Source organism: Typha latifolia, chromosome 1, assembly GCF_019914945.1.
Source record: "Typha latifolia isolate L0001 chromosome 1, TyphaL0001v2, whole genome shotgun sequence".
In the NCBI taxonomy this organism is placed as follows: Eukaryota; Viridiplantae; Streptophyta; class Magnoliopsida; order Poales; family Typhaceae; genus Typha; species Typha latifolia.
In genome coordinates this window covers 15,871,830-15,883,005 of record NC_133086.1, presented here as the reverse complement: position 1 = coordinate 15,883,005, position 11,176 = coordinate 15,871,830, and the positions used below count along the sequence as shown (strand labels likewise).

Sequence of the window (11,176 nt, the reverse complement as noted above, 5' to 3'; positions counted from 1 at the left end):
AAGAATAAAATAACAAGGAGTGATTATCTAAAATTGCAAACTACGGGGAGCAATTTAAAAAAAAGAATGTGAGCCAGGGACGTATTTTGTATTTCCTCTTTTTTGAGATTTATTTGTGCAGTTGTTTAAGATATATTCGTATAATAATAGTTTATCGGCTGACAAGGTGAGCGCATTAGTGTCAACGGACGCGAATCGCTTTTCCAATACAGCGAAATCGGGATATGAGCAGTATATTTCTCTCTCCCTCTCTCTCTCTCCCTCTACTACTGTTTATTAGTTTTCTCTCCCTCCAATCACCGGCTCTCTTTCCTCTTCGTCAAATAATAGAGGGAAGGGTAGGCGAAAGACGGCACTTTTGCCTAGATTTTTCGGTTTTGGTCGCAGAGCAATCGAAGGATCTTGTAGATTGGTGTGCGCCACTTTGGTTCCTTGTCTTCTCGGAGCTGTTTGAGGACCATTTAATCTGAATTTGGAATTGTTGGAGTCGGTAAGCGGTTCTCGATTCATTGTTTCGGTACCTTCGCTTCTGGGGTCTTCTGAGATCACGATTTAATCATTGGAGAGTTATGATCTTTTGCGGTGGCTGAAAAAAGTCTTGTTTTTCGTTCTTTCTTTCTTTATCAATTTTGGATCATGTTTGTGCTTGCTTATATGTAATTATATCGATTGTAGTTCTGCTGAGGGGTGACGCTGGTTAGGTTGGAGTTTTACTGTTTGTTTTGTGATGTCAGATGAAAAGATTTGATCTTGACCAAAATTTCTCTCTTTTTCCGTTGCCTAAATGTTGTTATTTGACCAATTGAGTTCTATTCTCATGCATAACAATGAACCTTGGTAGATTAGTTAAATTAAATATTTTCTGAATAGCTTCTGTTATATACTGCTTGGGCCTTATTGGCTCTGGAATGACATCTGGTTGCTGCGCTTGGCTGAGTTGAATTGGAGGAGATCATCTAATGTCTCTGAGCTATTTAGGATGTTTTTTATGCAATTTATTGCACAATTTTTTCCTACATTGGATGATAATATCATTCGGTTCTTACTAACTCCTCCTTTTTCTTCCTCCCTAAACCTTCTTTTTGTCATATCAGGGTCAATGAAATGGATAAGTCTATGGACAATAGAAATCCATCAGGTAGACTAGTAAATAAAATATTCATGGGTTTTCAAATCGGGAATGAACTTCCTTCCATCTGAAATTGAGCTTTATATATGATTTTGTTTATAGATCCATCAAGTATTCCGTCTGTGAAGACTCATGAGAAGGTTGGAAACAGCACACGAGGAATTACATCAGGACTTTTTCTTCATTATGGATCCAGTGATGCTAGCCTTTTCTCAACCTCGTTACCAGTTCTTCCACATGAGAAATGTATATAAGTTATCTTCTTTGAGTTTTTAATATTTGATAATTATTGCCAGCAGCTGTTTGATTAAGTTCGTGCCTTCTTTCTTTCTTCCATCCAGTAAAGATCGCAGATTCAGAAAATGGTACTCAGTCAATGGATGATTCTTCCTCCAAATTTAAAAATTTTAACGATGATACGGATGGAAAGGATATTATGGATTATCTTGATCTCCAACAGATTGGAGATTTGTTGCCTGATGATGATGAACTCCTAGCTGGGGTAATTGATAACCTTAACCATATTGAATTGCCAAATCAAGTGGAGGACCTGGAAGAGTATGATGTTTTTGGCAATGGAGGAGGCATGGAGTTAGATTCAGATCCTACGGAAAGCATCATTGCTGGTATGACAAGGGCGGGCATAAATGATGGCTACACAGGAAATGTGATTAATCAATACAGCCTCTCAAATGGTGTAGGAACTGTTGCTGGGGAACATCCATATGGGGAGCATCCTTCTAGAACATTATTTGTTAGAAATATCAATAGTAATGTTGAAGATGCAGAATTGCGTTCTCTATTTGAGGTAATTAGTTTTAGATGTAGCTTTCATGTCAGATTGCCTTTAACTTCTTGCAGCATAACAGCACACCACCTTTTCTTTTTTCTGTTTTTAAATCAAGCTAGTATCCAACTAATTCAGTTTTCAGGTGTCTTACTTGAAAAGATTTGCAGAATCAATTTGCATTCTAAGTTCAGCAGTTGTGAAACTTTTTTCTTGCTGTTATAGTAGTCCATCTCCATCATGTATCTTTCTATCTGAATTTTAAGATGAATTGTTGTGCATTACTACGCGTAAAATGATCTTAAGGCTTTTCTTAGTTTAGTTCTTCTATTTTTATAATTTTTATGTGACAAATGGCATGATATTTGTTTCTTTTTACCAGCAATATGGGGACATCCGGACTCTATACACTGCAACCAAACACAGAGGATTTGTCATGATATCTTACTATGATATTCGAGATGCTCGAAATGCTATGCGTTTATTACAGAATCGGCCTTTAAGGAGGAGGAAACTTGATATTCATTTTTCAATCCCCAAGGTCTCTTGCGAGATATGTCTCATTGATTTGGCATTTGTGATATTCGGTATATCTTTGTTAATTATTGTTTCAACTTCTTTCCAGGAAAATCCATCGGACAAAGATATGAACCAAGGAACTCTTGTGATTTTTAATTTGGATTCGTCAGTCTCTAATGATGAGCTTCGTAAAATTTTTGGGGCTTATGGGGAAGTAAAGGAGGTCAGAAGCTGTCCCTTAAAATTTTCTACCTTCTATTGCTAGTAAAGGAGGGTGTCACTTGGTGTGACAATAGGTCCTGGAAACAGTCTCCTCAGAAGTGAGGGTAAGGTTCCGTACATTCCCTTCCCCCACACCTCGCTTAGGTGGGAGCCTCGTGCATGGGATGCCTTTTTTGTTTATTACTGCTAGTTACCATTATAGACTGGAAACATTTAATTTATTCATTTACTAAATCTGTGGGATTTCATTCTTCTTGAATACAGATTAGAGAGACACCACACAAACGACACCATAAATTTATTGAGTTCTATGATGTTAGAGCAGCAGAAGCTGCTCTTAGATCATTGAACAAGAGCGACATAGCTGGAAAAAAGATCAAGTTGGAACCTAGCCGTCCTGGTGGTGCTAGGAGAAAGTATGTATATGGTTACTTATTCATTTTCTTTCTTTGTTATTGCAATTAGATTTGTTACACCTGTTGCTTCTTCTATTAAGTAATTAAATTTTACATTGTTTGATAACATATGTACTATATCTACAGTTTGTTTTATTGTTTCAGAATTGTCATTTGTATCTAAGAACTTTCCTGTCTGTAACAATCTGTATAAACATTGGGTGGCCTTGCTATAATTACAATCTTGACATGCATGCAAAGAGCCATTTAGGATATTCTACTTCTGAGATAACGACTCAATTTCATTCAATTTCTGTTTATGGATGCTTGAACTTTCATTGTTTCCAAGTAATTGAATTCATTTTCTACTCTTTTGTATATTAAAGAGTGAAGGAGGATATTCTTCTTTAGAGAAAATGTGAACTTCTGTGTTTCTTATATTGTCTTTTCAATCTGTATCTCAAAAATGTAAGTTATGACATTCTAGTATCAATATACTGCACGCCATTTTGGTTGAAAGAAAGCAATGCCCGATGATCTTGTACATGCCCTCTTGAAATTCAAGTTTGTTAATTTTACTTTCTTTAGCAAGTTAGTTTTTATTGCCATGCATTTGTGGATCGTTGCTCAATATACACATGAATTGCGGTAAGTATTTAGCTTTTGACACTTTCTTCCCCCAGTTGCCTATTGCTGTCATCTAAAGTATGACATCATCAAATTATTTGTTGGAGCACTTGTTTAGGTCTTTCGGTTCTAACTAACATTAGGAATCAACTAGGTGGACAACCATGGAATGAATGGAGTGTAATACTCTCAAGGACCAGTTGGTTTGAGAGAAGTGATCTTATATGCGTGTCTATTACAACTTATGACCTTTGAAACATGGACACTTCAAATAGCATGTTGTCGGCACCGACACTCGTCTCGGACACTCGTTGGACACGTGTTGGATACTTCTACGACATATCCCATATTTAAAATATTATATAATAAATTCGGATACTCATTAGACACTTTTAGACACTCTTGAGAAACTTTTTGGACAGAAGATTTATCATATACTATAAAAGTTGATAATATAAATTATCGATTTTAGGAAATTCCTGCATATGCTATAGAAATATAATACAACAATCAGAAGTTAGTACATACAAGAAAATTAATATTAATGCAAATTATTGTAAAATCACAGATTTGCCTAGGCCATCCACTGTAGTTAAGTAATGGTAGTTAGTTATTTATTCTCAGGTAGTTAGAAATTTATTCTCATAATATAGAATTGTATTATCACGTATTAGCATTATCATTTTTGGCTTTGTAGTATTGTGTACGTTTTGTTTTTCTCTTATGAATAATTTATGCATGCTTGTGTATTTATACTATAAGTTTAGAAAAATATTTCTTTAAACGTATCGATAATATATATATAATGCTTTTATTTATTTATTTTGCAGTGTCCTAAACATATCGAGTCTTGTTTTTTTAAGATTTATCGTCTCCCCGTGTCCGTATCGTGTCCCATATCCATGTCTGTGCTTCTTAGCTTATGACCAACAATAGTGAAAACTTTCTTTCACAAGTTAGATATACTGCATAAGGAAAAATCAAGAGAATGATTCTCCAATTGTTGAGTTGATATGGTGAAATAGATTTACGACTGTACTTTGATTAATTCTGCTGCATCAACATTTTCATCTGATTATCAAATTATCAACCAGAGTAACTTGTTAACACCTAAATAGTCATTTTCTATCCGCATAAGTCTGTATGACCTCTAATTTATAACCTTTTCTCGAACCAAACAAAAATTTGGAGAATGCTTATGTGATGTAGGCATAACATTGTTATCATGAGTTCATGACTATGATGCAAAATGGATGGCAAGTTTGTTATCTTCTGGAAGAATATTATCTTCCCAAGTTGTTTTGTATAGCCTATCTTATAGTATTTGTTGATAGGGTGTAAATAAGCTGGGCTTGAGCGAGTTGAGGTTAGCTCGCTCAGCTCGAAATTGGGAAATGTCTAGCTCGACTTGAGCTCGAGATTGAGAAGAGCTAACTGATGTGGGCTCGAGCTCGGCTCACCCAAGTGTCGAGTTGGCTCAATTTTCAAAAGAAAATTATAATATGTACCTTAGTACTTTCTAAGAGGTGGGTAGATATAAAAAATATTCTTATCTCTTAGTTTCTCGATGTGAGACTGAATTTGATCTAATAATTAAAAAAATTAATTCTTTTACATTGTAAAACCTAGAATTTGAATCCAGATCATATTATTTGACAATGAAGCACATAACCAACTATGCTAGAGCACATCACTGTATATTTTAAAACAGAAAATAGGTATTATATGATGTTAAAAAATATATATCAAGCTAATTATAGCTGAGCTCGAGCAAGCCGAGTCTAGCTATTTTGAGCCAAAAAATTGAGCTCGGTCAGTTCGTTTAGTGTCAGCGAGCTATTTTGAGAGCCCTATTTGTTGATGTTAAATTGATAATATCCATATGTTGTACAGATGCAAACCTTAATTGAGAACGTTGCCAAATTACATTTGCATTGTAAGTTGCTGGACTGAAATATTTATGTTCACAATATCTGGACTCTGGAGGTTGTCCAATCTTCTGGACCAATGTTCGAAAGGATAATGAGCGCTCCCTTCCTATAAATTTAAGATAACATAAAATCAATTTGTATTTTTTTATTATGTTGTAATATAAAAGGCAAAGATGAGATGTTCAACTAGGTTATACAAATATTTAGTTGTAGTTTTGTATGAGAAGATAGGTTCCTTTTGGAATTTTTTATTTCTTTCAAATACAAAACAGACTTGTCTTTAAAATGAATATTTTTTTTTACTTCGTAAATTCAGCTTGATGCAGCAACTGACTCATGAGTTGGAATTAGACGATGCGAGAGTTTATAGACATCCTGTTGGTTCACCTATTACCGCCTCTCCTCCAGGTACACATCTTTTTCATTTTCCTAGCTCCTAAGAAATAGCCATTGATTTCCATCTTATCTTGCTTTGAGCTGATAGCATATTTGTGTAGCAAATGTGCCATATACTGATCTGAGGAGACTGCCTCTTTTAATGACAGGGACATGGGCTCAATATAGCAGTCCAACTGATAACAGTCCATTGTTTGGAATGTCTCCAAGTGGGGTAGCAATAAGTCCTATTGCTAATAATCATTTTTCTGGATTAAGTTCAGTACCGCCCCTGATGTCAAACTCTGTGAAGATTGCACCAATTGGAAGGGACCCAAATAGGATTAACAATTCTGACCAAGTATTCTCTCCTAGCAATTCATCACTGCATAATGAAATTCAGCAGTCTCGTTCTTTTCCAGGGCATAATAGTGAAATTATGAGCTCAAGTCCTGGAAGTCGATCTTCTTTTGGTCCATCAACTTCGAATACGTCGGGCATTGGAATGTTGACTGGACACCAGTTTTTATGGGGTAGTCCCAAAAATCATCCAGAGCATTCCCAAAGTTCTGCTTGGCAGTCACCACCTATGGGGCATTCATTGTCATCCAATGGCCACGCTCCAGGCCAGGCTTTTCTCTATGGAAGTCGTCAGACCACCTTCTTTGGTTCATCAGACCATCATCATCACCATCACCATCATGTGGGATCTGCTCCTTCTGGTATTCCTTTTGAGAGTCACTTTGGCTATTTTCCCGAGTCATCAGAGGCATTTATGAGTCAGGTCAAGTTTGGAGGTATGGGTGCCAATAAAAATGGACGAGGCCTCATGATGAACTTAGGTGCTTGTGCAAATATGAGTCCTGCAGTTGCTCTAAGTGGGAGCTTGCCAGACAGTAGCTCACCAAATTTTAGAACAATGCCATCACAGAGATTGGGTAACACGTTCTTGGGGAAGGCTCCATATCAGGGACCGAGTTCCATTGGTTTTGACAGTTTGCTTGAGCGTGGCCGAAGTCAGCGCATCGACAATAGTGGGAGTCAAGCAGATAGCAAGAAACAGTATCAGCTTAACTTGGAGAAAATTGTCAGTGGAGAGGATACTCGGACAACTTTGATGATAAAGAACATCCCAAATAAGTATTTCTCATAATATTATTACTAAATAATCTTATTTTTGTAAGGTTAGACTATTACTCAATCTAGGCTTTCCAGGTATACATCAAACATGCTTTTAGCAGCCCTAGATGAAAACCATGAGGGAACTTATGATTTCTTTTACTTGCCTATTGATTTTAAGGTAATTCCATTTAATTCTAAACTTTATTTCATTTGTCATTTTTCTGGCACACTTAATAATTATTTCGACATCTGCAGAATAAATGCAACGTTGGTTATGCGTTCATAAACATGGTATCCCCTGCACACATCATCTCCTTTTACGAGGTGCTTTTCCCGTACTGAGTATTGCTTTTCTTTTGGCTTTACTATAGAAATTCCATTTATGTTCCAGTTAAGAAACAGATTCATGTCACGTTAACAAAAATATCTGAAGAAAATGTCAGCTATTTTATGTTTTACTTAAACCCATATGTTGAGATTCAAAGAAAATAACCTATTAGAGAGTTTTTCTGAGTCTTGTAATACATGCACAGGCATTTAATGGGAAGAAATGGGAGAAGTTTAATAGTGAGAAAGTAGCGTCATTGGCATACGCCCGAATCCAGGGCACAGCTGCACTTATTTCACACTTCCAGAACTCAAGCTTGATGAATGAAGACAAGCGATGCCGCCCTATTCTCTTCCACTCTAAGGGGGTGGAGGCTGGCAATGAGGTGAATGAGTTACTTGAAACTTTAATTACAAATTATTTACTGCAAGAAAGGCTGGGAATGAGGTGATCTGTTTTTCTCTTTCTTCCTTGGTATCAATATTCCTGTCATACTCTTTTCCCTAGGCCCACAGTATCAAACCAAGTGCATGCTGTTCATATACTGTAATCTCTTTTGAGATTGTGTAAGGTAGATGTCGCAGTGACTGCAGCATATGCATATCCCAGTATTTAGATCTGATAGTAGAATTAATTTGTTATCTAGAAAAGGCACGAGTATCTTTTGAAATAATCTGTCTCTCTCTGTAGACACATACCTAGGTAATACACAGATGTATAAAAATGTAGCACTAACTTCCAATATTAAATTGTTCTACTGTAGAAGCTTTTTGTTGGTGTACAGATCTAATAGAGTTACATTACTTTTCATTTTGCATAACATTTCTTCTATGAGAACAAAATTATTTAAAGCAGAATAATGTTTGATACTTTTCCTGTATATAACTCTAAACCTCTATTTCTTATTTGATTTATGATAATGACTCACAAATATTAAATTGCTCTCCTTTTTTTCCTGCCCATTTAATCCATGTTGAGTGAAGAACCATCTTGTGTATATAAAAGATTTGATGTCCTTTCCATAACGCAGGATCTGTTTCGATCTCTAGACATGTATTTATGCATCTTGATATTCTAGACACCTGGTCGGTGTAGGATGCTCTTATGGATTAAGGGGACACATTAACAGAGGGAGTCCTCAGTGAGTCGGTCCCATCAGCATCATAACTTGATTGGCTTCTAATCTTCTTTCATTAATAGACAAATCTAACTTTATTCTTGCTAACTTTGACAGTACTTTGGTTTCTTCTGTTGGATAACTTATATTAACAAGCTCTTTATAGGAACCATTTCCGTTGAATGGCATAAACATCCGTGTGCGCCAGCAAGATGGTACCATCATAGGAGGGTATTCATCTGAAAGTTCAACAAACGGCTTCCCATTGGAGAAACTGGAAGCAGGCAACTTACCTGAAAGTGGCTTGGACGGGAAGTAAATAATCTCAGATACCGGGTCATCTTTAGGTGAATATTCATATTGGTATTCAAGTGTACAAAGTGTAAATCTGAGGAAACCCTGCTATTGCAATTGTAAGATAACGTACATCTAATTCTAAATCGATTGATGCACGAGGCGTAAATGGGAACTGTAAAGGGTAGCTAAGGTTTATTAGTGCTCACATTTTGTACAGATTGAAGATATTAGAGGTGGTGTAAAGAACAAAAGTAAGATGTATAGTGTCAGATTTCCTATTTCTTGTTGATTTTTGGGTTTTGCTGGAGTCCTAATATATTAGCTGTAATGGGAATACTATTTATTAGTTTGTACAGTTGGAATCCACTTGTTTCGAGATAACTTGTGGAATTGCAGTGATTTAACACTTTTTTTATCTTATTTTTTTTAAGAAATCTTCTTGTTTGTTTTGCGTGTTAACCTCTAAATTTTTTTATTTACAATTGTTCGTTCTAAATTTCATATTTGTATGTATCATTTCTCAATCAAAAAAAAAATTAATATTTGTATATATAGTTTTTCAAAAGCTATGACTTCTTTTGTAGATATATTTTATTTATTGAATTTTTCCTATTTTGTTTTGAGAGAACTGGGTACTTAACAATGTCTCAGTTAGAACGATGTACTCATACGTTATGAATTCTTTTAGCTATCTGACCATAATCTTATTGGCCTTTTAACGCGTAAGTTCAAATTTTAGTAATTTAGCATATGAAAAGACAGAAAACCTTCTGTAATGAATATATGTAAACAAGAGAAAGAGTATTTATATATTTTTTTATAATTTAATTGATAAAATTTTAATACTTAGGTAGCTTTGATAGTTATTCAAAGCAATGGTTTTTAAATATCTTCTGTTTCTTTTTTTTTTTTTTCGGGTTTGGAGGGCGACTCAGGATTAGGCTAGATAAGGTTACAAATGGTAAGCTTGGTCTGAGCTCGAAATAATATGGGTGGCATGGGTTAAGCCTTAACCCGACTCGGCTTGTATATCCACCTGCAGCTCGAAATGATATGGGTGGCATGGGTTAGGCTTTAGCCCGACTCGGCTGGCTACATCCACCCGCTCTAATCTGAATACCGTTCATTAATCTCACACAGCAGTTGAAGTGACATTATTTATGCATCTTATCAAGAGCCTTCGTGCTCTTATCTTCCACCAGCTACTCTAACATGTGATAATTAGTGTTGTTTTCATGTTGTGCAATCCTGTGTCTTAGTTCTAGTCAAAATATATAGCTTTGGATTATCACTTCGTTCATGAAAATGTTGCCTCTTGTCATTTACGTGCTTGCTATGTTCAATTCGAGTTCCAAATTATAGATTTAGTACTGAAATGTCTCCCGACTTAAGTATGCAATTTTGAGGTCCAAGCCCAATGCTATTCTTAATTCCCATGATTAGCTTGCAGGGTGAGGAACAGAGAGTATATATTCCTCTCCTAATATATATATATATATATATATTATATCAGCCTTTCTCTAGCCACTATTGTGTGAAATATTATGTGTAAGATTGTCTCCAGGAAAATTTTTTTGTATTTGAACATTAACTTTATGTAAGCTTTGAGCCAAAAATTTTGTGAGGTTCATAAATTATTAATAATGGATTAACAGTAGAATTTAAAGAGCTCAAAGAGTATTTAATGTTATATATTCACTAATTTAAATTTATAAAGTGAAGTGAATAAAAACTGGTTTTAAAGTGCCTGTTATTGGTAAGAAAAGATAGAGAGAACTGAGTTAATACTATATTAACTATTTATAAAATACTAGTAAGATATATAAAATATCAAGTTTTACTTGGGATTTGAGGCCCAGTAGATATCCATTGTAAAAGAATCTATACAAATCAATTCACATATGTGTGCCATTTAGTTGGTGCACGAGTCAAATTATTAATTAACTCTTTATTTAATTAAATAATAAAATTAATACCTTTACATAAATTCAATTCCCATATTAATTTTGGAGTTGATATTTAGTACATTTACTATAAAGCATTACATATTGAGTTTAGTGTGCTTATTTCTTAGGAGGATTAGTCTAGTTGTCTAACCTACATATAAAGAAGGGCTAACCTCTTTATCTATTATATAATTCACCTACATACTTATAATCTACTAATAAAAAAAATAAATAAAGTTTAGATTGAGTAAGTCTCTCATCTTCTGCCAAGGACATGATTTGCATAATGCAGTTCTTGGTTGTAAAATTTTGGAGCAGTAATTCAATACAAACTAATTATTTATTAAAAAGAATTATTTAAAGAATTTTATAAATTATACC

General features: G+C 34.9%; 1 protein-coding gene across 1 annotated transcript; it reads left to right on the top strand.

Annotated features, from left to right (window-relative positions):
• The first annotated feature begins 301 nt into the window (after positions 1-301).
• On the top strand, positions 302-9,138 carry LOC140795809 (protein MEI2-like 2). Its single transcript, XM_073148601.1, has 13 exons — positions 302-490; positions 1,095-1,138; positions 1,232-1,375; positions 1,471-1,937; positions 2,299-2,457; positions 2,542-2,658; positions 2,922-3,073; positions 5,927-6,018; positions 6,156-7,125; positions 7,201-7,285; positions 7,363-7,431; positions 7,641-7,820; positions 8,719-9,138. The coding sequence occupies exons 2-13, from the start codon at positions 1,105-1,107 to the stop codon at positions 8,869-8,871; spliced, it is 2,622 nt and encodes an 873-aa protein (XP_073004702.1). The 5' UTR covers positions 302-490; positions 1,095-1,104; the 3' UTR covers positions 8,872-9,138.
• The last annotated feature ends 2,038 nt before the right edge of the window (positions 9,139-11,176 follow it).